General features: G+C 42.4%; 1 protein-coding gene across 1 annotated transcript in view; it reads right to left on the bottom strand.

Annotated features, from left to right (window-relative positions):
• SLC1A4 (solute carrier family 1 member 4) overlaps nucleotides 1-25845 on the bottom strand; it is a 37906-nt gene extending 12061 nt beyond the window's left edge. The window contains exons 1-4 of the mRNA XM_039531662.1: nucleotides 25313-25845; nucleotides 11361-11403; nucleotides 9500-9562; nucleotides 2837-3003 (exon numbers count right to left, since the gene is read on the bottom strand). Coding sequence (XP_039387596.1) covers nucleotides 2837-3003; nucleotides 9500-9562; nucleotides 11361-11403; nucleotides 25313-25830 — 791 coding nt within the window. The 5' untranslated portion in view covers nucleotides 25831-25845. The remainder of the gene's footprint in view (nucleotides 1-2836; nucleotides 3004-9499; nucleotides 9563-11360; nucleotides 11404-25312) is intronic.
• Nucleotides 25846-26310: the final 465 nt, after the last annotated feature.

Here is a 26310-nt window from a genome sequence, read left to right as displayed (position 1 = left end):
TGGCAGGCATGACATTTGGGGCTCTGGTTTGGATTTCACTTAAACTGGTGTAAATCAAGTTACTCTTCTAGCAGAGTGATTTTAGAAACATGCTTTGAAATTGCAGACCTTTTCAGAGGTCTTTGTTGAGTATGAGTTGCTCACTGTGAAGAGTCATAACCAACCTATCCACGTGGACCTTGAGTCTTTCAGATAGCAAATCTGATCTAAAATTAACACCTTCTCTTACCCCACCAATAATTACACTTTAGATTATTAAACCGGGAAGAGTGTTTAAAATTCCACTTTCCTCTTTCCACTGTTTCTTTACTTCTATTTTGCTCTCAGCTTAGACAATGAAAAACAAATCAATGGATTCACTTTTACTTTCCTTTATAGTCTTAATGTAGCACTGGTCAAGCTGCAACTACCACATGGGCATATTTACTTTTTAAAAACTGAAATAAAAAAAACCAACAGATTTCCACAGGATTAAAATATATATAATCTTGGAAACATTTATGATTGACCTTAGCTTTTGTAAAACGTTGGGATAAATGAGTTCCAGCTATCTTTTACTGTAATTGTACTTATGGTTTTTCATTTCTATACTTTGGATAGTAGGATAGTTAGTTCTCCTCATACTTTAGCAGGGATCTAAAACTCTCATGGCAAATGTCACACAGAAATGTAGGCATGGACTCCGGAGAAGTGGGTGAAAGGGAGGTCCTGCTAATTACAACTCTGCGGAGGAGATAAAATAAACTATCATCAGAGGTTCAGCCTCCTAGAAAATATATAGGCATCCAGCAGATGAGGTAGCAGTGCTATGGAAGGCTCTTTGGGAGATCAGGAATGTTAATGAGATGTTGATTTGTAGGTAGGGTTGCCAACCCTCCAGGATTGTCCTGGAATCTCCAGGAAGTAAAGATTAATCTTTAACTAACAATTATGTAATGTGATGAAACCTCCAGGAATATGTCCAACTAAAATTGGCAATCTTATCTGTATGTTGAAAGTATTGGCTCCCACATTCCCTTCCCACCCAGGAACGTGAAAGAAGTCTTTCCTATATGAATTGAGACCTAAGATCTAAGGTGAAATCCTGGCTCCACTAAAGTCAATGACAAAACTCCTGTTGACTTGATTAGGGTCAAGATTTTCACCTATTTTGTCACTTTAATGCAGTGGTTCCCAAACTTGAACAACCTGTGAACCCTTTCACTAAAATATCAAGTCTTGTGAACCCCCTCCTAAAAATGAATATTTCTAGGGATTTTCTCCTTTATCTGAGTGTAAATTATAAAAGCAGTGATCTGGGAAATATAAATTTTGTTATGACATGCATATTACACACTATTATTATTTATCATTACAGTATTTTTATTACATTATGAAAATGGCAACACTCTTCCAATATCTCACTTTCGTAGCTTGTATCTCTTTGAATAAGCCTGTTATAAGACAAGGCTCCTATGTTTTATCAAGGAGTATCAGATGTGAAACAGCATGAAGGTATTTAAGAAGCCAACTCAAAGAGTTCCTCCTACACAAGCATTCAGGTCTTGAGCAGTCCAGGCAAACAAGGCACATTACAACAAAGCTGAAAGTTGTTCTTCATAATAATTTTAAAAAACAACACTAGCTGCCTATTTAATTTTAAAACCAGCAAAAAATATCCACCTCCCTTTCCATTTCTTATAAGGACTCTTGAAGTTTAAATCTCCTCAGTGTGATAGATATGCTCGCTTTCATCTGCTTAGCTCTTGGAAGTCCAGGGGCTCCGGGCTACTGGCCCCATGCTGTCCACGGTCCCTAGGGCCAGCTCTGTCCACCATTATAGAATTTTTTTCCCCAAGAATCCCCTGTAACATTTCACGAACCCCAAGGGTTCATGAACCCCAGTTTGGGAACCACTGCTCTAATGGGAACTGAACTACTCTTGTTATATGAAGGGATTGAGGTTTTCAGTTGTGTTTTGTCAGTTCTGCATTCTGTAACCAACCACTTCTTCAGCAGCAGACATTCCTTGGAACCCAAATAAAGTTGTGTTAAACATCTTTTTTCTGCATGTATTGCTACAGCTTAGTTTGTATTCAGGGCCTGCGTTTCAAATAATCATAAGATAAAGGAATGAACTAAAATATGTGATCACAGCTGTGCACCTAGTTTGCACATGCAATTATTTCAAGTGTGCATGTAAATTGAGGTTTTGCATGTACAAATTCCCAACTTGCCTGTGCAGTCACAGTAACGTCACATAAAATTAGGCATGTAATTGTGTGCTCACCCAGGTCTCTGATGCTTAGAAAAAATAGGGCTTGATTTTCGAAGTAATCAAAATCGAGTCCTGAAGCTGATTCCTAGAGGACTGTCTGTCATTCTCAAGAGACAGCCTATGGTGCGAGCAACCTTCTGCATACTGCTCATGTGCAAAGAAAGAGGCTGCATTCTTTCTTTTCAAGAGGCAACACTGATAAACATGGAAGAAAATATAGTTGGCAAAACAGCCATCAAGTACCAGACTCATTGCACTGATGCCAGGCCACTCACTCTTTACTCTGGTGATGGATGTGGCATCAAAAACCCAGCTAGGTAAGTAAAGTCAGACATTCCTAAACCAGGAAGCACTGCTGTCATGGTACACCTATAATGCCATCCTTGGGAGCCAAAAAATCTTACCCTGTTATAGGTGAAACCGCATTATATCGAACTTGCTTTGATCCACTGGAGTGCGCAGCCCTGCCTCTCCCCCCCACCCCCCGAGCACTGCTTTACTACGTTATATCTGAATTCGTGTTATATCGGGTCGCATTATATCAGGGTAGAGGTGTAACATATTTACAACCACACTTACCACATAATCCAAGACACCAAGACCATAGTTGCCTCATTGAATGAGTTAAAGAAACGAATCAGTTCTTCTCCTTCTGGACCAAGCTTTTTCAAAGCTACTCCCAAAACCAGAGCAAACAAAACCAGTCCCAGAATATTCATCCCTTCAATCTCTGTGCCAATAGGGATCTGTGGTAACAAAATAAACAACATGTTTGTTAGGCATCATACTGATGTGGAATTGAATAAAAATGAACCTCTTGTTATTTTGCTCTCTGATAAATCTGAAATCAGCATGGCAGAACCTCCCAAGGAATGGAAAGGGACATTATGCAAAGCAACCCAACAACACTGCAGAGGAAGTAAAAGGGAATGTGCTTCTGTTTCAGTTTTCATGGGAACTAGTTAAGGTCGGATGCTGCAGTCCTTGTGCTTACAAACTTTCCCATTGAGTCCAGTAGTAGTTATGCTGGCATCAGGGCAGAAGGACTGGTACAGGTCAAAATGGTGACAAATCACTCATGGTCAGGACAGAACTGGGGCACTAGTTAAAGGTTAGAAAGTCTCTTCTCCATGACCCTGAGAGGGAGCATGGAGTGTAAGATATTTCAAGTATTGAAGCTACTCATATATTTTTGTAAAGCAGGTATCAGTCATAGCTAATTACCCATCTCTACTGATAATACATGGCATTATTTTGTGGGAGGAACCAAAACCCATTCACGCATATTCCACCTCCTAGAATAACTCAGTTATGCAAACAGACTCCTGCAGTCTAGACCCATGGTTTGCTATTGGTTAGCTATGGATACATTCTACAGGTGGTATTTAGAAAAAAGGTGGGAAATAGTGAAAAATTCTTAATCCATCTTTCTCTGTCAGCACCATCAGACTTAGGTGGTGCAGATGAAAAGATGCTTCATGTTCTCAGAAATAGTTTGGCTAATTGGTGCAAATAAGAGGATAACAAAACTGATCTCGCTTTTCACATAAATGAGCTCACAATGTGCTGACAAGCGCTCTCTGCCAGTCCTTTTGAACTCATTTCCCTAGAAGAACTGTGGACTTGTTTGTCATAATAACAAAATAGGATCTGACTGAGTGCTCTCATGGCTTAATAAAAATATAATCATTTTGACAAACCATTTTTTCCCATTGGCAACACATGCTTCTTAATATCCCAGGTTGTTTTATTAGCTCATCTAAGCACAATAAAAGATCAGATCAGTGACTTACAGAAGGTTTAGACTTCTGGCTAGTTGAAGTAGACATCTGCTCAACACCAGAAAGATAAATATATTCCCAGATAAAAGTTAAAAATGTAGAATAAATGTAGACAAAAATTCAGAACACTCATGCACTTCAAATAAAACCAGCAATTTTAAGAGAGAGACTCCTTGTTTGAAAAGTGGCGGAGGTTGGGTGCAAGGGAGTCTCGATGTACAGGGGTTGGGCCAACCAGGGGAGCAGCTCCCTGTACAGTGACCCTTCCCCCACATGCGCACTCAACTCCCCCCCCACACCAGGAGCCCCCCACACTCAGAACCCCACCCCACTGAGCCCCAACTAGCTGCACACTGACCACCCCCCACCAAGCTCCACCCCCCACTGAGCCTTAACCACCTTCACCTGGACTCCCCCGCAAAGTCCCATTCCCTCTGCACCCAGAATCCTGCACCAAGCCTCTGTGCATCCAGATTTCCCCCCTGCACCCAGACCCCCAACCGAGCTGCCCGCACCCAGATTGCACCACACAGAACACTGGTACTCTTGAGGGAATGCTGCACCAAAAAATTTAAAAAAAAAAATTCTGCAAAGTTCTGCATATTTTAATTGTCAAAATAACACTGAAAAACAGTAACAATATAATCACACCATTTTCAATCCTTTTGGTAATTTATTTCAAAATACTTGTCAGCAAATAGTTGAAAACAGTGTGATTATATTGTGTTATTTTGACAAATAAAATAGGCAGAATTTTAAAATACTGTGCACAGAATTTTTAATTTTTTGGTGTAGACTCCCTCAGACGTAGGTGATGCACAGGTCAGAAAGAACCCAACTTGAATCTCAGATTCCAGGCTGTTTGCTTGCAGGCAGCAAGGAAAAAGAGTGTCAGTAGAAATGCTAAAAAAATTTCCAACTGAACATTTTTGCCATCAGAAAATTCCCTTTTGTTGAAATTGAAACTTTTCATGGTAACGTGTTCATTTTGATGAATTTTCATTTTGCAAAAAAATTGAAAAAAAAAATCATTTTAATAAGGTCAAAATGACCTTATCAGAACATTTTGATTATTCACTTTGAAATGACTTTTTGTTTTGAAATCTGATGATATAAAAATTTTAAACATTAAACTCAGAACAAAATGTTTCATTTTTGAAATTTTCATTTTGCAGGAAATTTTGATGTTTTCTCACCTCTACATGAAAGGATTTATTTAAGTATATTTACTTATGTATGCTTATTTACATAAACAGTGGAGTTACTCCTAATTTACACTGGTTCAAATGAGAGAAGAATTTTCATTACTAGTGCACCAGGCCAAACTTTGCCAGGAGTTGACACCCCAGTGAGCTGCATGGACTCAGGCCCACTGTACTTATCTGACTGGGATTCAGCTGCCCAGCATGCTTTGGGATGCACTTGGAAAACCATGTTTCTTTTTCTTTTTCTCAGAAGATTTGAATGTGACTTTTGGCCGCTTAAAAGGTGGAATTCTTTTGTGTTCTCTTCTCTTTTAACTTTTACACCTTGCAGGGCTCTTGTTTGATGGAACTTGGTGTTTCCTGGAACATCATCAAGTATTCTTACTCTGACATTAATATCTTGCTGTGATAGCCAGTGATGTCTTGTAAAGATTTTCCCCCATCATGTATAAAAAATTTTTCCAAACGCTGGAATTATGCCAGGGTGAGGCCTCTTTAATTTCGCTGGGAGTGGTCCTAGCGCCTCTAGCAAAGGGTGGCCAGACAAAAGGAAACAAAGCTCTATTCAGCAGTTAAATTTCAACTCTACTATCATGTTTCTTATGGATGGATGATAGTTACATTTGGACAGGGGCTTTTTTTTTTTTTTTAAACAATACATAGCGTCAGTATCGAGAAGGGTTCCAGACTAGATCTGAAGGTGCCTCACAGCAGTATTCTTCATCAAAATATAAAGTATTCAATTTAAATTGGGCAATGTTTTTCCTCCTTCTTTTTGTGTGACCAATGTTAATTACATTACGGGCCTGATCCAAAGCCCACTGAAGTCACTGGAAAGCCTCTCACTGATTTGAATGGCTACTGGATCAGGCCCTGTAGTATCGGTGGATTATGCTAGAGGGGAGTTATATTTCTGCTCAGCTACGTTCATTTATTATCTCATGTTCCCACTCAACTCCACCCCATCTATCTGTTTTGTACTGCTCTTGCACCCTCTCTGTCACTTTCCACCTTTATTACTTGTCTACACATTGCCTACCATAGTGGAGCCCTGGAGTGAGATTCACAGATGCTACTGTGACAGAGTTAATACTAATCATGTTTTAATTGTTATATTTCTTACCTACACCATATTGCAAATGTATATCTTTTTTGATGTTAACTACATACTGAAATTGCATAGCCTATATCTCAGCAGACCCTTTCTGGGATATAAATTTCATTCAGTGTGCTAAAAAATAAACAAGCAGTAGGATCTTCAGATAGTTTTGAGGAACAGAACAATGATCAATAATGTTTCTGCTAAACGCCTAAATTAAGGCAACAAGATGTGTGTCCTGTATTTCACCAGGGAACAAAGCTCTCATGAAAGCTATTTTTGTTTTCTGTCCATAAGGCTGCTTTGTTGGGCAGTGTCTCAGGGGTGATGCACTCTAATGTTAGAAAAGAAAAGGGTTTTCAGTGTCAGGCAGTTTTAGAGTCTGGAATTAAGAGGATCTTCTTCAAAGAGTTTATCAGTGGGCGTTTTTTATTTCCCCATCTTTTTCAAGGTGTAGTGAAATACTTTAAATACTCATCTTACTCAGTGGGAGCAAACTCCTGGAGAAAGGTGCTAGGACTCCTTAATGACAACTGGCAAGGGGATTACAAGGATAATCCTGATCCTGGTAAGTACATTCTGGTTTACCAAAGAACGTCATGTGAGGTCTCAAATGAAAGCCAGGATCACATTGGTCATTGATATTGTTGTGAAATGTTCGTACAGATATCACATAAGGAGTTATGTATATATATTGAAATGTGTTCTTAGATTCTGTATCACAACAGAGACGGCAAAACAGGCTCTCTGTCAAACAAAAGATGTCTATTCACCTGTCTCTGTTGAGATGTTAATTAAGCATTGTACGTGAACACAACGGTTGCCGATTTACACAGAAGCTATCAAAGTGAGGTAAAGCCCACAGGGCAGCAGCACATAGGAAAACAAGCCAAGGGGGTTCTGCTGTCTCTGAAACATACACAAACTTTGGGGATATAAGCAGAAGGCAAAGAAGACATCTCCGGATCCTGCACCTAGGAAATAAATGGGCAGCGCCTTTACAGTCATGGAAACGGGATGAAACCTTGGGTGAAATGATGCACAGGACTTTGGGTGAGATAAGCTTCTTTAGGCAAGACAACTTGTTAAGTCTAGTCTAGTCTCTAGGAAGCGTGTTATAGTTTTGTTTTATATATAACCTTTTGTTTCCAGTTTCCTTACTCACTATCACTTGACTCTTGACTCTTTTATAATAAACTTATTGTTATTTTCTCTATAAATATACCTCAGTGCTGTGATCTTATGCAACATGCTGATCTTGCGTTGGATCGTAAAAACTGGTGTGTAGACACCAGAACTGGTATTTCTTTGAGTGTTCAGTGGATAAGGGGTTGAACACTTCAAAGGGACACGAGGACTGGAGTGCATCTACTGATAATCTGCATGGCAAAGTAAGGGCTGGCATAGCTCGGAGGAGTGCTTGGGTGGCTACTAGGCCTGTGGAGACTCTCGGTCCTGGGTACCCTGAGAACCATCACAATGAGTACCTGCAACTTCCACTGCAGTCAATGGGGGGAAGGGTTTGATCTCTCAGGGGTCAGCATTGCTCAGGATTTGACCCAATGGGAAGAAAGTGACTTCTGGAGGCATCAAGACTGGGAGGGGCCCGACAACAAAACGAGGATGAGGGAAGCAGTTGACAAGCTTGTAGCTGCCATGCACAGATCCTGCTGTGGAGGAAGCACTCTTCTCCTTGCCTCCAAGAACTAGGATGACCAGACAGCAAATGTGAAAAATCGGGATGGGGGTGGGGGGGTAATAGGAGCCTACATAAGAAAAAGACCCAAAAATCAGGACTGTCCCTATAAAATTGGGACATCTGGTCACCCTACCAAGAACTGAGAATTCCAAATGCCAGCAGGTTGCAGACCCAAGGGGCTAGCCAGGATGAGAACTAGCGGAAGAGGGCAAGCGACAGCTGCTGCTCTGCTGGAGCACATTCAAATCACGGATCCAGCCACAGAAGAAATGCAGTGGGGATTCCCAGTCTCGTTATCCTGGTGGGTTGAAAAATAGGCTGGCCAGTGTACCTTCAAGCCAGTCTAGGTTGTGGGTAAAGGCTGCTGCCACAGCTATCAGCAAGGGGAGAAGGAGGTGCTGAAAACCTGAGGGAGAGGCAGGCCGTGGCTCTCTTTCTGCAGCACTAACAGGATCCAGCTCCTATCTCCTCTCCTCCACTGCCTTCCCCAGTCCCTATTGCTAGCAGGGAGCAAGAGCAAGCGTGGGCAACCCCCCTGTACCAGCGGCTATGAAGTAGGCTGGAGGTGCTGCTGCTGGTGGAGCTGCGAGAGCCTAGACTTGAACTGGAAATGCATGCAGGGGCCTGTTAAACTCCAAATTCAGGCTAAACATTCACTGCTTAAAAAATTCAGTGTGATAAACACCCCATCTTCCCCCACCCAACAGAATGGGCTGAAAGTGCTGTTATGCTTGGGAAAGTGACCATGAAAAATAGTATCCTGGAATCTTGTGTTGGTCTCTAAATTACTTCCAGTTTACAAGACTAACAACAGGCATGTTTGAAAATCTCACCCTATGGGCAAGATTCCCCTGAGTGGGGAGCAGAGGTAGGCCAATGCTGACCACTTCTGGAAATGACACCCAAAGTCTCCATAGGCCATACTTTTGAAAATAAGGATGGCTGCCATCTCCACCACCTGCAAATCAGATGTAGTTTTCTGGCTACTTGCAGATATGCCTCTGTTCTGCTTTAATTTGTCATGTTCATCCCCTTGAACCAACTGTTTCTGCCTTAAATCAGCGACTAAATAAAATAAAGATGCAATGAAGCTGTAACTAGAAACAATCTCAACCAACCTACTGGTTTAAAGAATGCAAGGAGGAAAAAAGTCACGTCTGAGCTTCTCTTATATTGTTTACATCCTCCAGCGAGTAGGGCACTAACCTCGGACTCTGGAGCTGTGATTTCAATTCCCTTCTCCTCCACAGACTACCTGTGTGACCCTGGGCAAGTCACTTGGCTTCTCTGTGCCTCAGCTCCCCAGCTATAAAATGGGAGTAATAACACTTCCCTACCTCTCAGGGATGTTGTGAGGTAAAGACATTAACGACTGTGAAACATACAGCTACTACAGCAACACGTGCCAGACAAGTACGAAAGATAGAGAGAGAGAGAGAGAGATAGAAACTGTCTTACCTTCTCAAACGTAACATTTCCAACAGAGATGTTTCTTACTATTATCTTATAATCCGTTGCATACTGTGAATACAAAAGACAACATGTTTTCTGTCCATTAAATTATCACTGTGACTCTATCTGTGTTAGTACATTTCATCACTGTAAGGTTACCAGTATGATTTCACCAGATTGTTGTGATCTGGGCCCAAGCTCTAGATCAGGATAAAAAAGGATTTCTACAAACTAACTAAACGTGCATAGAGGGAGGGGACACTAGTGAGAATCGAAATAATTCTACTGGTAATGGATAAATGGAGTTATTCCTAATTTACACCAGTGCAATAGAGATCAGAATCAGGCCCACTAACCCAACTTGACTTTGGCTCTTCTTGCATAAGAAAAGGGAGCAATTAGGTATAAAATTTCCTCCCTGTGTGGAGATACCAGAGCACAATCTTCTACTGCACAGCTTTAAAGTGACAGTGCTCCTTTAAGTTGTCCAATAGCTGTAACCTCCCCCACTAAAGTACATTGTCTATAAATATCTATTTCTTAAATACCAAACAGTTTTAAATTCAAAGTCATGACTTACATTTTCAAAACTGATGCGTATTTTGGGGTTGGCATGTATTTTTGGTATGCAGTGTTGTAGCTGTGTTGGTCCCAAGATAGTAGAGAGACGAGGTGGGTGAGGTAATAGCTTTTATTGGACCAACTTCTGTTGGTGAGAGAGACGAGCTTTTGAGCCTTGTCTCTCAAATATATTTTTGGCAGCTTTTCAGACAAGTGTACTGATTTCAATTAGTATTCTTTGAAAAACAGACAGCAAATGGCCCAGAGAATTAAGGTAGATGAAGTCATTATCTGAAAAGCTCTCGCTGGCTGAAATTCACCCTGATGCAGAGGAGAAGCACAAGGCCTACGCAACACCTACATCCTATTTTGGGGGCTTAAGTGGAATGTATATGGTGCTTATGTTGGCCACCTATACAAATATAAGTGTCACCCTTAAAACTGACCTGTAAGTTAGATTGGGATATCAAGAATATAAATTAACACACACAAAAACAAGGCCATAAATGTACTTTGACGCTCAAATTAAACACATCCCAGGAGCAAAGCTCTTGATTTTTATTTTTTAAAATAGGGAAACAAAGAATTTGAATAATTGTGAATTGTGTCAATGACAGTGTAAAGAAATGCAGAATCTCCCCACTTAAACCTTATTACAGAACACCACTACACCAAGGAATACTGTGGCTGTATTTCCCACTTTTATTTCATATAGGATTTTGACCTGTGCTATTTTATGGTTTTATATGAAACCCGATTTTGGAGTTTGATCTTACTTTGAGGAAAAGAGCACAATGGAGCTAACAATGGTTATTTTCCAGCTTGGCTATCTGAGAGAGTTACCCTGTCTTATAGCAATACAGTATCTTCAGCAGTATCTTTTACATACATCTAAAATTAGAAATGGGCCCAAACCAACACCTTCTTCAAACTTTACAGCTCAGGCTCATCTAGTTTAAATAAGTTCATACGTTCTGGTGCCAGCTAGTGTACGACTACCACGCTTAGCTCATAGCACTGTACGTCAGATGAGAAATGAGACTGAACTGCGGACAAGTGATGTAATGAAAAATATTAGGCAGCAAAAGGAAAAGCCAGGCACCTAACTCATACTGGCTTTCAAAGGGCGCTAGGTGCCAAGTTACCACAGGTGCTTTTGAAAATGTGGTGAATTATTGTAGTGGGGTTTTTTTTTATTTTGTTTTGCTTTACAATCTACCACATCTCCAGTCATTTCTGAGAAGCCAGCATTCCTTTGGCCTGCCTGCTCAGTGCAACTCATTTCTGAAAGCTACATGGGCCTTACCGTTCGAAAAGCTGCAACAACCAGGTTGGAAGGAAAGAGGTTTCTGTAAAAACAAAACAAAACACAGTAAAATACTTCCCGTCTAAAGAATAAAATGAGTGTATCATGGCTTTTTATGTTGGAAAAACACCAAACCTATAGCAAGGGCAAATATTTTGGCATTAAAATGCTGTATATTTAATTAACTTCCACCAGTTTTATGCCTAAGTGAAACTATTACTTTCCTCGTTACTGAATAGCAGGTACATTAATACCCATTCTTTCTCCTAATTCTCATGTGATTGTTTTTTCATAGCAAGAACTTGAACATCATTATAATCAGCAAAATCAATTTCAGGGGACCATTTCACCCTTTAATACTGCAAGGGCCATTGAGTAGATCCAGGAAATCCGCTTCCCTAAATAGCCAGTATAAAGCCTGACAATACCACAGACAGCTCCTGCTTGCAGCACTGAAGTGGTTAAAAATCCTAGGTTTAAGAAGGTGCAATCCCATGGAAATCTGTAGTCTAAATTCAATGGTGGTTTAAAATAGTAGTGTAAACTGCACATCAGACGTAAGAGTCCTGAAAATGGGTATGAAGTGTAAAGTAATAACTCATTTAAATTTAGCAGAGAGAGAGAGAGAGAGAGTGTCTGTGTGTGAGAGATAGAGAAAAACAAGCCTAACAGGAAAAAAAAATAGTTGGTGGTTATAAGATAAAGCTGCACTCCCTATTTTATTTTGCTCCCCATCAGTTGTTTTTACTGCTACACTTCATTTCTGTTCTCTCTGTAGGTAAATTACACTTGTTTTGCACCCCAATAGAATGTCAGATCGATGCAAGTTTCAGAACATGAACCCATTTTACAATCATTTATTCAATAGCTCTTTTTTTGTAATGTGCTGCCTTTTAATTTCACTGAATGCCACTTTGTTCTTGTGTTATGGAAGCTCATAATCTACCTTCTCGAGACCATTCATTATTTTATATACTTTTATCTTGTCTCTTCTGATTTGTTTCGTTTTTCTCAGGTAAACAATCCCCACCTTTTCAATTTCTTTTCATGAGATTTTTTCATAAGAATGTAAAAAGGGCCATGCTGGGTCAGACCAATGGCATCTACTCCAGCATCTTGTGTCTAACAGTGGCCAATGCCAGATGCTTCAGAGGGAATGAACAGAAGAGGGCAATTTATCAAGTAATCCATCCCCTGCCGTCCAGTCCCAGCTTCTGGCAACTGGAGGTTTAGGGTTGCCTCCCTGACCATCTTGGCCAACACTTCCCTATTCACTTTCTCCAGGCCATTCATGGATTTATAGACCTCTAGCATATCCCCATTTAGTCATCTCTTTTCTAAACTGAACAGTCCCAATTTTTTTAACTTCAAGTCATATGGAAGCTGTTCCATACCCCTAATCATTTTTGTTGCCTTCTCTGCACCTTTTCCCATTCTAATACACCTTTTTTGAAATGAGGTGAACAGAACTGCACACAGCATTCAAAGTGTGGGTGTACCATGGATTTATGTAGTGGCATTATGATATTTTCTGTTTTATCATCTATCCCTTTCCTAATGGTTCCTAACATTGCTAGCTTTTTTGATTGCCACTGTACACTGAGCAGATGTCTTAAATATCTTTCTTGAGTGGCAACAGCTAATTTAAACCCCATCATTTTGTATGTACAGTTGGGATTATATATTCCAATGTGCTTAGTGTGCACTGATCAACATTGAATTGCATCTGCCATTTTGTTGCCCCGTCACCCAGTGTTGTGAGATCCCGTTGTAAACTCTTTGCAGTCAGATTTAGACTTAACTATCTCGAAAAATATTGTATCATCTGTAAAGTTTGCCACTTCACTCTTAACTGCTTTTTCCAGATCATTTATGAATACGTTGAACGGCACTGGACCAAGTACAGCTCCTTCAGGGACCCTACTATTTCCCTCTCTCCACTGTGAAAACTGACCGTTTATTCCTATCCTTTGTTTCCCGTCTTTTAACCAGTTACCATCCCAGCTAATACTTAACAATCCTGTTCTTTAAAACTGTAACATAGGATGTTGAGGTTTCTATTACATCTCCTACCTTTGTACTAACTGATGCTTAACAAGCCTGTACCCGCAGCGGGCCTGTGTGTAATATTCATCTGTATGCTATGTATGTAAATGCACATGTAGTGAGTTACCCGCATTTCTGATTGTAGGCTTGATCTTTCACCTATCTGTAAATGACCTTTTTGAGAAAGAGAAAAACCTTTAAAGAGAAGTATCTACTTGATTTGGATACCTCAGGCTACGTCTACACTACCCGCCGTATCGGCGGGTAGCGATCGATTTTTCAGGGATCGATATATCGCCTCTCATCTAGACGCGATATATCGATCCCCGAACGCGCTTCTATCGATTCCGTAACTCCACCGCCCCGAACGGCGGTGGCGGCGTCGACATGGAGAGCCCCGGACATCGATCCCGCGCCGTGAGGACGGGTAAGTTATCGATATAAGATACTTCGACTTCAGCTACGTTATTCACGTAGCTGAAGTTGCGTATCTTATATCGATTTTTCCCCTTAGTGTAGACCAGCCCTTAGAGACGTACTGCCAGCTGGCATGATTCTGAAGGGAAGCTCCCAAGGTAGCTACCACATAGTATGCATGATATGCTGTTTATTCACCTTGGGTCTTGAGATGAGATGGGGAATGGTCAGGCTTATCACTTAGGACATGACAGGAATCGGAGGGTAACGTTTGTGGGCACTGGGGTGAAAATACTACAAAAAGGTCTGGCTTAGGCCAAGTCGACACTTAAAAGTTTTGCGGCACAATATGTCAGTTAGGGGTGTGATTTTTTTTTATTTTTTTTTCTGACATAGCTATATCACCAGTTATACTGGCCAAAAAGTGCTTTTGCCAGAGCAGTTTATTTCACTCACCAAATCACTATACCAGCAAAAACATAGTTGTTGGGGGTGGTTTAATTATGCCAAATGGCGAGCTCTCGCCCAGGCCTTCAGCATAGAGCAGCTCCAAGGGAGAACTTACAGCAGCACAGCTGCAGCTGTGGACATAGCCTAGCATATGTTATCAACTCAACTGATAACCTGTTTGGTGTTCTCCTATTCATATCTCCTTTATCCAGTCACACCGTACGGACTTTCCCACAGCCTTGATGATACTACAAAGTACACAGACTTTCACAAAACAACTGATTGTTAACACTCAGAGCCTTTCTTTCTGTTGCTTTTGTCAACAGCACTGAAAGCATGATAGGAATAATTTGGGGATTATTGAGTCAGATCGCATTATAGCTGAGAAATATGATTTTATTTCATAGAAATTCACAATATAAATGTTTTGCTGAGCTATGAAAAGAAAAGAAAAGAAAAGAAAAGAAAAGAAAAGAAAAAAGAAATTCAAGCCGGCTCCAGTACTGCAAACAGTTACGCACATGATTAACTTGATGCATGTGAGTTGTGCCATCGACCTCCATGGGACAACTCATATGCATCTAGTTAAATGCACATGTAACTGTTTGTAGGATCAGAGCATTAGGCCCAGAACTTAAGCACATATTTAAATTTAAGCATGTGCTTAAATCCCATTGGGTTTTAATAGGTGGTTTAGTGCTGCTGAAAGCCCCAATTCAGCAAAGCAAGTGGCAATTTTTGGCGTGAACTGCTAGATAATGCTTCGAGGCCATTCTGAATATTGGTGAATGCGGTGCACAGAGATGTGACTGTACTTCCCCAATCACCTGACCTGATTTTGACCCTGAAGATAGAAAAATACATTTTAGGTTACAAAAGGATATAATTATGGGCCAAATTAATTAACAATGAAAGATCAAATAAAACAATGGATGTTTTGTCTGCTCAAATAATAAAGTCACTTCTGACTATCATGCAAGCATCTAATTTAACGTGTTATTCTTATTTGTTGTGCAATCTACTATTTAGGAAAACATTTTTAGTCATAAAAGCCTATTATCAAATAAGTGAGTTAATCAGCTATACACTAAGATGCAGTTTTACACAAAGTAGAGTTATAATTCATTAAGATAAGTCAGCATGTGAATTAAATCAGTCTTTGATGAGAGACAGGCCAGTGTGAAAGTGCACAGGCTTTCAACTTCATCAGAGGGTGAATCTGTGCAAACACTCTCACATAAAGCACAGTAAATAATTTAACTGAATGTGTTCCATAGGAAAATGCCATCCCACAACTGACTGGCTGTATGGGCTGATCATGTGCTCACATCAGAGACAGTGTTTATCATGAGGAGTGAAACTAAGAGACCTTGGAAAGCCAGCCCCAGTTCTGTCAGTACGAGTCTGTGTTCATTATGTCCCCAATTCAAAATGGAAAATTCACATATAGAAGCACAAACATACTTCCTGTCCATGTGTGCCACCATATAGGAAGGACGGCACTTAGGCGAATGTGTAATTGCACATGAAAATCAGATACAGCCATTGGACAACATTTTTTCTCAATACACCATTCTACACCTGGAATTTACATGGGTTCCTATGAAACAAAGTAATAAATAATTATATAGAGCACCATGGATCTTCTACACTTTACAAAGGAGATCAGTATCATTATCCTTACAGAGGGGTAACGTGAGGCACAGTGAAAGGAAGTGACTTGCCAAACGTCACCTGCTAGGCCAGTGGCAGGAATAGAACCCAGGTCTCCCGAGTCACAATCCAGTGCTCAATCCACTAGGCTCCACTGCTTCCCTATAACTTTTTTTTTTTTTGGTGATGATGGGGAGGGAGAATAGAAGTAATTCAGGTGACGAGACAAAAAATAACTGCCAGGATCACCACAAAAACACACACAGATTCACTCTCTCACACACCCTTACTGGTCCCCTGCATCTATTGCTCTTTTCCTAGCCTACTTTCTGCCATGAGGGATAGACAGCCTCCCACAGTACGCTGCTCCAATTAGAGATTGTCTAGATAGAAGTTATTCTTCAGAAGTGGATTATGTTAAACAGGAACATGGCACTCCTATTCTGGAATATGAGTGTCCACACCAGGAGATACTCCTGAACAGCTACTGAACTTTAAATTCTCACCATTCCTTAATCTGAATTACTTTTCAAATGTTGACAACCCTTCTTTCTGGAATTAAGGGTGTCCACATAGGAAGTTATTCTAGAATAGCAATTTCCCCAGGCAGACAAGCCCTTAGAAACCTGGGAAACAGGGCCAATCCAAGCTCAGGAAGGGAACCACAGGGGAATGGTCCAGAAGGTCCACCATAGTTGTGGATAAGGGGTGTGATGAGCTTGGGGAGTAGGGTCAGATTAATGGGTTATTTGAATGTGTAACATTAAAATTTTAGTTTGCTCTAAAAAGATCCCAAGCCCTGAAGTGCCTGTTACATCTTACTAAAGCACGAGTGTTATCACTCTGCTGGCCACCCTTGAGCAAACATTGGGATTGTCTGATACTGAGTATGCTGGTTATCCTGCCAGCACGTGGTTCAGTGAGAGTACAGTCCTTGCTACCATTGCCAAGGTGGTAGAACTGAATGCTGTCAGTGCTGGGAAGGAAGAGAGTTACATAACTTATATGGTGCATGTTTCATTCCTGTTTAACTCCAGAGGATCTGCTACAGATCCTCCCCTCCTCAGGAAAGGGGGCCTCCTTACACATAGGAGCCACTTTAGCCTCAGGGGAGTGGTAGCAAATGCAGACCACCTCTGTGCTCTGAAGGGGAGGAATGCTTCCCACTGTGACTTTCCTCAGTGCTCTGGCCAGCGACTATGGCTGCGAGCTGGGCAGAGAACTCCCCACTTGTCACAACACAATATACATTTTGCAGAAAGAAACACAGCCACCACTCACATGGGCATCACTCGGCATGAAAGGACTGCGCTGCCTCAGATCTGGGGCACTGGCAGAGCTCAATGAGGAAGCTTGCAAAATAACGGCCCTATACCTGATGCAAGACAGCACTGTCACCCAACTTAATTTCATCATTTAAAAAGGAACCTAGATAAGGAGACACCTACTGTTAGACGAGATTAGACTGGGGTCTTCTCTGTTATAGGTATACACCCATTTGGAAGCTTTTCTCCTGTTCACAAATGCACAACCATGTAAAAACAGCTACTGTTCCATTCCCTAATAATTACAAAGAATCGGTTCCACCAATAATGTAGGGGATGTTAGTTTCTGAATCAGAATACGGCAAAAAGCAAGTGCAGACTGTAACATTTCCCGTTTAACCTACAACATTCCTTTTTTCATAGTGTACGCAACAATCATGAGGTATCAGAAATAGACATAGCTGGTTGCCAATAAAATGACACACTGTGTTTAGCATTTCTTGAAAATACACAGTTCAAGCAACCATATAATTGTAACTACTAACCCACCATTCCCTATCCCACATCACGGTCATTACAATGCAAGACTTTTATCCCTTTTGGTCTCAGAGTAGAGGAGTGTTGCTATTTACTGATATTCTCATTTTTATAACTCTTTCAAAAACAGATTGAAAGTTTGTCTCTGATTGTTTCTAAGGCCCATTACTCCACCACAGTTGCCTAGGGCTAGCCACTGGTATCTGAGAAACCCATGCCTGTCCATCCCTCAATGTACAGGGCTAATCCATGGCTGTGAGATGTAGTGCCACTAGATTGTTAATTTAAGGCCTCTGCAGGCAGGCAGAGTATTCTCTGCAAGCTCAACTGAGAATGGGACTAAGAGCAAAAGTACTCCTGCATTCTGAGCCTGGCTCTGATACTGACTCCTGGGGTCTCGATCCAGCCTGTTTCGGTTTCTCCAGCTATAACATGGGGATGATAATTTTTCACTCCCTCCCAAGGGTGATACAACTAGAGCTAGCCGAAAATTGAAATTTCCATCCTGCAGAAAACTTTGAGATTTTGAAATCTGGTTTCACCCCAACTGAGAGAGGAGAAAAATATTCTTTTTTGTTTTGACCTTCAATAAATATTTCATTTTCATAAGGTCAAAACATTTCATTTAGACTGTTATGTTATAAAAGTATAAAATACATAAAAGTCAAAATCATAAAGTAAAAATGAAATGTTTTGACATTATTGAAATGAAAGTTTTTGATAATTTTTCATAGAAAATGTCAGTGAAATCAGTGTTGCTACAAACCGTTTCAATTTGATCAAATCAGTATTTTCCAACGGAAAACTGTTCAGGCAGAAATTTTTTGACCAGCTCTAGTTTATGACATGTTAATTTGTATCTGGAGAGCGCTGTATAAATTCTAAAATTCACCAGAACAAAGTGAACCCTGTACCTGGATGCAATAATTCTCTTCCCAGAACTTATCTATATGCTGGCAGTTATGCCTGGATCCCAGCACCAGCAGTTAGCCTCCACTTCCGCAGCAGGAGGCTGGCAAAGACCTGAAAATCCATGCCTTAAATCCCTGATTTTTAAAAAAAGATAAAACAAGTCAGCTGAATTTGAGGTGCCCCAAAGAATCACTCACTAGCCTTCCTCAAAACTGCACTGTGAAACTAGATCAGCGAACTCAGGACCAGATATCACATTATATGCCAGCCCAAGTGAATCTAATGGCAGTATAGGAGAATCAAGGATCCAGGAAAGGGCAGAGTGGATACAAAGCATCCTCTAAACCCGTATTTCTCAGAAGGTGCCTCTGTATTTTTGATGGAGGTCTCTGTATTTGCTCAGATGTAGCCCCAACCCTTTTTCTCCCTTTGAATCTATCCACTCATTAGTCAGCTTGCTGTTAAACCACAGGAGGAACTACTTCTGCAGGAGCTTTGTGTACGTGTCACGTCTTCAGAGGTCTGGCCTAGTGAATGAGTGATCAGTGGCCAAGGCTGGGAACCCAGCCAAGCCCCAGCCTCCCATGGCACAATGCAAAGCACTACCTCTGGCCACCAAGCCAACAGACTTTTTAAAAAAACAACAGAACGGTATGTCCTGATAAAGGACATCTTTTCTAATCGCCAGAGAATCCATGTTAAATATTGACTCTCCAGGCTGGGCCCAAGCTCCCGTTCACTATTTCCACCCACAGGAAGGTTTACACTAGCTTTCAATTCTGTGTTGTGCCTAAAAAGTGCACTAAGAGTGTGAGTGCCACTTACGATGCCATTAATAATCACCTCATGGTCCAATTCACCGATACATGGTTTGTCAGGCCAGAAGGAACCATTATGATCCTCTAGTCTGAATTCCTGCATAAAACAGGCTATAGCATTTCACTGTTCCACTAACTCCTGCCTCAAGCCCATAACCTCTGGTTGAGCTGCAGTGTATCTTTCAGAGAGTCGATCCAGTTTTGACGTTCAGGTGGGTCATAGCCACCTGTTTTTCAAAAGCTAATTATGAACTGCCTTGACACCAGTGAAATTGTTTTAATTGATTTTTGACTGAATATAATTATGACCAGCCTACATATTTTGGCATTTGCTGTTGCCCCAATTTGAACTGAACCGAGTAGCAGAATCTCAACGGACATTTCCAGACACCACAGATGACAGCCAAAAAATCAAAGCCACACACCTTTGTGTTTAACTGAAGTGTTTCATGCTAAAAAAAAAAAAAATCATAGTGCATCAGTACTGTGTGCTTTCAGTGTGAAAGTGATTTGCACTGGCTACCAGTTGGATTCCAGACACAGTTCAAGGTCTTGATTTGAACCTGTAAAGCCCTAAATGGTTTGAGGCTTTGCCAGCTTAAAGACCTTATCTCCTGTAGCATTCTGCCACAGCTGAGATCAGCAAAACGTTTTGAAAAGCAATACTGGGGAGAGAGGGAAATAACCAGTGGGGTGTTTTCCATGCAAGTCCCTCACAGAGCCCGGATTTGTTAACCTTCTGGACATAGTGCAAAGCTCTTTAAAAAACAAAAACAAAACAGGTCCTTGGGGAGGGGACAGAGCAACAGTCTTGGGACGGTGCTTCCAGGTTTCAGGGTGGGATTCTGTGTTGAGCTGGCCAGTGTGTTGGAGGTGATACATGGGGGTGGGGGATGCCGGTGTGTTGGAACAGTCCATTTCATCTGATATTTTCAAATTGGATTTTGTCCCATCATCGTAGTGGCCCGAGTGTGTTTTAGAAGGGTGCTTATTGCTAGGGATTGATTACTTGAGAGACAGACTGCTTCCCTCCTTGTGGGATGTTGCCACAACTGAAATCAATGCAGAGGGCCAGAGTTGGAGCACTGCTGCCAGAGCATGCTCCTTGAGGGATTCTTGACTTTGGAATTTGCTCCCTTCCCTCATTCACCAAAGGCTGGATCTGTCAATCATCAGGGCATGCTGCATGGGTCATCTTTTCTCCAGGACATTTGAGGACAGGTTGGCTGAGGTACAAACGGGTTTTTCTGTCTGCTGGAAGAGGTTTGTATGGTTGATGTGTATTTCTACATATGGATGGGAAGAGCAGTCCATTATCTTACGATATTTCATTAGACTAAACTATGTATGGGCACCCTGAATGTAAGATAGGCACTTAGTTATGTCTGTATAAACCAAAATGGGGGAGGGGGACAGTCAATGCTTTTTCTCTAGAAATGGCACCAATGTGCAAACTAGTGTTGTTTACTGAGCCAGCATGTGTATTTTATTTATTTATTAGCATGAAGGATTAAACTCCATTGACAATTAGGACACCCATTAGGCAAAGGGATCACTCCTGTTCTTTATAAGCAGCTCCTGTCTCAGATCTGACTAACTACACCGAATACTCTGCTTTCATGGTATTTACCCATAAAAGGTAGCATGTAAGATCTCTACTGAAAGCCTGTAACTTATCAATACTCAATCATTGTGAGATGTAATTACACATAATATTTAAGTATCAGAGGGGTAGCCATGTTAGTCTGGATCTGTAAAAGCTGCAAAGAGTCTTGTGGCACCTTATAGGCTAACAGACATTTTGGAGCATGAGCTTTTGTGGGTGAATACCCACTTCGTCAGATGCAACATAATATTTAAGGAATAACAAAATTATATTGAAAACTGTGCCTATGGGATTGGAGTAAAAGTTAGTCACCAGAGGATAATATGGCCCATTCAAGCGCGAGACAGTTGTCATCCCTCCTTGGTCAGCCAGTGATGTAATGTAAGGTTCAGTTGTGTACCCTTGCCCCATCTCAGAATAGTAAATGGAAAACCGTCAAAGACAACTGCAAACAATCAAAACCACTTACGGGTAAAAGGAATATTACGGGGGTCACCCTGTCTGTGACTAAAGACACAAGATGGATACATCACAGGGTGAAGAAAGACACTCTGCAGCCATTCACTGAGGAGACATCTCTTGGAGTGGGGCTGTTTCATGAAAGACTGGATCCTGGTTCCTGTGAAGCCAGCCAGCTCCAAACCTTTGCAGGGAGGGCACGGGGGGAAACCTACTTCATGAGACAGAAAAATGTAACTATTAATAAGGGTGGGCCCTAGTTTGCATTTTAAGATTTTGTTTTGTATTGTAACTATTTGTTTCCATCGCTCCCTTGTTTCTAGTGGAACCTCTATTCTTCTTTAAAAATACATTATTTTGTTTTATTATAAGTGCTCATAAGTGCTGTGTGTGATGCAGCAGCGGTTTAAGGTAAAACTTGTAAAGTGGGGTATACTGCTCCATTGGGAGCAGAGGATCTGGGATTTCTGTGAGTAGCCTGTGTCAGGGGCTGGATATCACAGGGGATCACTTCAAGGGGATGGTGATGCACCTCTTGTTAACCTGCACAGCAAAAAGACAGGATACTGGCACAACCTGAAGGAGAGTGGGTGAGTGGCTAAAAGGCTGGTGGTCTTAGGAATCGAACACCCCACTACCACAGCAAGACTCCCTCTCGCAAGAGGCAGAAGGTAGGGAACAAGATGACTCAGTCCTAGGAACCTCGAGAACCATCACAATACACCTTATCAAACCCCTGACTCTGAGCTCTATCGACATCATTTAAACTCAGCATTTGCATTTACATGATGCTGGGGGAATCTGTCCACTGCTCCCAAGTTTAGGTGGAACTTCAGAAATCCTGCCAAGAACCCTTGGAAGTGCCCAGCCCCCGTCCATCATGTATGCATTCAGCACACTCAAAACTCCAGGATGATATATAAAGAAAACACCACACACATGCCCAGCACCCTATGAACGTGCAGCCTCAGGCTTAGGTCATTATAATGGTCTTCTAGACTCTCACAGTTTAGCAGTGAGAGATCGATTCTTTCTACATTTTAAACAAATTGTTTTTGTTTTTCTTAGGGTACATCTACACTACCCGCCAGATTGGCGGGTAGCGATTGATCTATCGGGGATCGATTTATCGCGTGTAGTGTAGATGCAATAAATCGATCCCCAATCGCTTTCCCGTTGACTGCTGAACTCCAGCTCAGCGAGAGGCGGAAGCAAAGTCGACGGGGGAGCAAAGGCACGCCGCGAGGACGCAAAGTAAATAATTTTAATTCGATCTAAGATGCGTTGGCTTCAGCTACGTTATTCTCATAGCTGAAGTTGCGTATCTTAGATCGATCCCCCCCACCCCAGTGTAGACCAGGCCCTAGATTTGTTACCCCCAGCCCATCAATTCCCATTCATCTCAACGGGCACTCTACCTCTCCCCACTTTTATTTTTTAATTAGGACTCTCAAGATTTCTCACGGTCAGTCCTTGGGAAGTATGGGATGAGGAAAGACTGGAATGTAGCTAAATACATGCATGCTGTTGAAAGTGTAAATCAGCACCACTGATTGCAGTTATTATCACTAATGGCCCTGCTAACAAGGCTGTGTGAATCCATATTTATAGCACAACAAAAACAGGATGGAGAGCCCAAAAGCATTCAGTCAGATATGCCACTAGTTTTACCAGCGATAAACAAATTTCCCTCAACAATAACAAAATAGTATATTTAAAAACAAGAAAAAGAAAAACAACTAAACCTTTGAACTAACATGTCTGTTAAACATAAGTGCTCAGTCACTTTGCTTTTATATTGTAACTCTTCTCCCCAGTCCAAAATATAGAAAAGAGATTATCAACTCTTATTAAAAAGGAATTTAGCTCCATACATTCACACCCAGGATACTGTATAAGTTTCCCTCAGTATATTTTTATTTGGAGACACTGCACTCCAACTTGCAGGTTCTCATTCATTCTGCCACTTTTTTCAGATTATGTAGTAATTTTCTCATTGGTTAATCTTCACAATGGGATTACTCACAGAGTAAAGCATTACTCAGTGTGAGTAAGATGACGCTATCAGGCGCTGAATACTGCTAATATATTGTGTGTTACACTTTCAAATGGTTGAACAAAGATTATTCAAAGAATAAGAGATTGCAGTTGGAAGTAATTTTGAGAATATTGTATTAAAAGTCTCTCCCTTTGATGATGAAAATATTGTCTCTGTGTGTTTCACTGAAATGTGTCTTTTTAAAAAACAAATCTCTCTTATTCCGATTGTCACAGCATCTGCACACTAAAAATAGTGAACTGTAGAAGTGTTACAGGCAGATCCTGATCACCGCCCCCCCGCAGCACCCATTTAAAATGAAATAACAACAGCTACTATGCAATAAGACAAAATAAGAATAACTGCTATGTAATTAGAAATGGGAGCCTTGCCTTTGAAGGAAGTTCTCATGGGGAATGTAAACTTTGCAGCTGGCCCTCTTTCTCTATAATAGGTGGAAGGAACCTACCAAATGTCAGGAGGAAAAAGGAGTGGGATGGAGGATAATACAATCATGCCACTCTATAAATTGATGGGATAGCTTTAACTGGAATACTGCGACCAGTTTTCATCACCCCAACTCAAAAAGGATACTGCAGAATTAGAGGGAGTTCAGAAATATGCAACAAGAATGATTTGAGGGCAGGAAAAACTTTCATATGAAGGGAGATTGAAAAGACTGAGTTTGTTTGCCTTCAACAGGGGAATCCTGAGTAGCAGTAGAGAGACTGCTTTAATTCTGTGTTTGGCACTGGTGCGACTGCCACTGGAATACTGTGTCCAGTTCTGGCACCCACAATTGAAGGATGTTGGTATATTGGAGATGATTCAAAGAACCACCACGAGAATGATTAAAGAATTAGAAAACATGCCTTATAGTGACAGACTCCAAGAGCTTAAACTAGTTAATTTAACAAAGATTAAAGGGTGACTTAATTACAGTCTGTAAGTACCTACATGGGGAACAAATATTTAATAATGGGCTGTTCAGTCTAGCAGAAAAAGATATGGCATGATCCAATGGCTGGAAGCTGAAGGGGGCAAACTCAGACTGGAAATAAGGCATACATTTTTAATGGTGAAATTAATTAATCATTGGAACAATTTAACTGGTGGATTCTCCCTCATTGACAATTTTTAAATCAATACTAGATGTTTTTCTAAAAGATATGCTCTAGGAATTATTTAGGGGAATTCCCATTGCCTGTGCTATACAGGAGATCAGACAGATGATCTCTTCTGACCTTAGAGCTATGAATAAGAGGGGCCAGGATAAAAGCATGCAGAATAATGAATGGTCTACACCTTGTATTAACCCAAGAACCAGGCGGCTTTCAAGGAAACCAAAAAGGAACCAAATTCAAAACTGAACAAAGGAAACCACTTTCTCACACAACACATAACTAACCAATGGAACTCACTACTACACAATATTATGAGGCCAAGAACTTAGCAGGCTTCAAAGTGGGATCAGACACTTCCATAGGTCATAAGTGGAATTATAATATTAAAAAATAAAAGTCTAGAAACCCTCCCGCTTCCGGGCATAAACCAACCTCTAATTAAGGGGCTTAGGAGAAGACTTTCCCTGGGGCCAGGTAACTGCACATCCTTCCTGCGAAGCATCTAGTGGTAGCCACTGTAGTGGTAGCCAGGGGACTAGCTGGGGCCGATGTACCGGGGGGGTTCCTAGGCTCCAGGAGCGCAGCCAGCTCCCGCCTTGGCACAGGGAGCGGCGGGCAGGCAGGTACCTGGCGAGGTCCAGGAAGGAGTCCACCGTCTCCTTGTTGGTGGGCAGCGCGTCGGCCAGCCCCAGGGCGTTGGTGTTCAGCGCCTGGGCCCCAGCCCCCGGCCGGATGATGAAGGCCAAGGCTACGGCCAGCGCGGAGGCCACCAGGGTGGTGCCCATGAAGTAGGCGACGGCGATGCCGCCCAGCTTGCCCAGGGCCCGCGTGTCCAGGCTGGCGGCGCCGGAGACCAGGCTGCAGACCACCAGCGGCAGGATGACCATGCGCAGCATGCGCAGCAGCAGCTCGCCGGGGAAGGCCAGGGCGGCCACCTGCGCCCGGCTGAGGTGCGCGCCGCGGACGGCCGCGCCCAGGGCCACCCCGAGCAGCACGCCGGCCACGGTCAGGATGACCAGGCAGTGCTTCCTCAGGCAGCGCCCGCAGCCCCGGCCCCGCCGCCGGGCCGGCTCCGCCGCCGCCTCCAGCCCGGCCAGGGCGCCGCCCGGCACGTGGCCGTTCCAGCTCTCGCCCGGCTTCTCCATGCCGCCGGCCGGTGCTGGCCGCCCGCTGCCGCCGCCGCCGCTGCAGCCCGGGCTCGGCCAGGCGCCCGCGCCGCCGCCGCTGCAGCCCCGGCGCGGATGATGCAAGGCTGGCGCTGGCCCTGCCCCTCGCGCCGGCCCCCCCGAGCACCAGGGGCCCCCCGAGCACGAGGGGCGCTGTCCCAGCGGCGGGGGTGGGGGGCGCGGCCGCCACGCGGCGCTCGGGGACGGGCTACTTGTCCGGGGGAAGCAAGGGCGGGGGCGTCGCAATCCCGGCTGAGGTTTGTTTAGAGCCAGCGCCTCCCGCTTCTTCCCATAAAGGGGCAGGCAGCCGCCGGGAGAGAGGCTTCCAGCGGCACATAGTGACCAGACAGCAAGTGTAAAAAAAGGGACAGGGGCTGGGGGGTAATAGGCGCCTATATAAGAAAAAAAAAAAACCAAATCAAGACTGTCCCTATAAAATTGGGACATCTGGTCACCCTA

This window comes from Mauremys reevesii, linkage group 3 (genome assembly GCF_016161935.1).
Source record: "Mauremys reevesii isolate NIE-2019 linkage group 3, ASM1616193v1, whole genome shotgun sequence".
Classification (NCBI taxonomy): Eukaryota; Metazoa; Chordata; order Testudines; family Geoemydidae; genus Mauremys; species Mauremys reevesii.
This window is presented reverse-complemented; position numbering and strand designations above follow the sequence as displayed.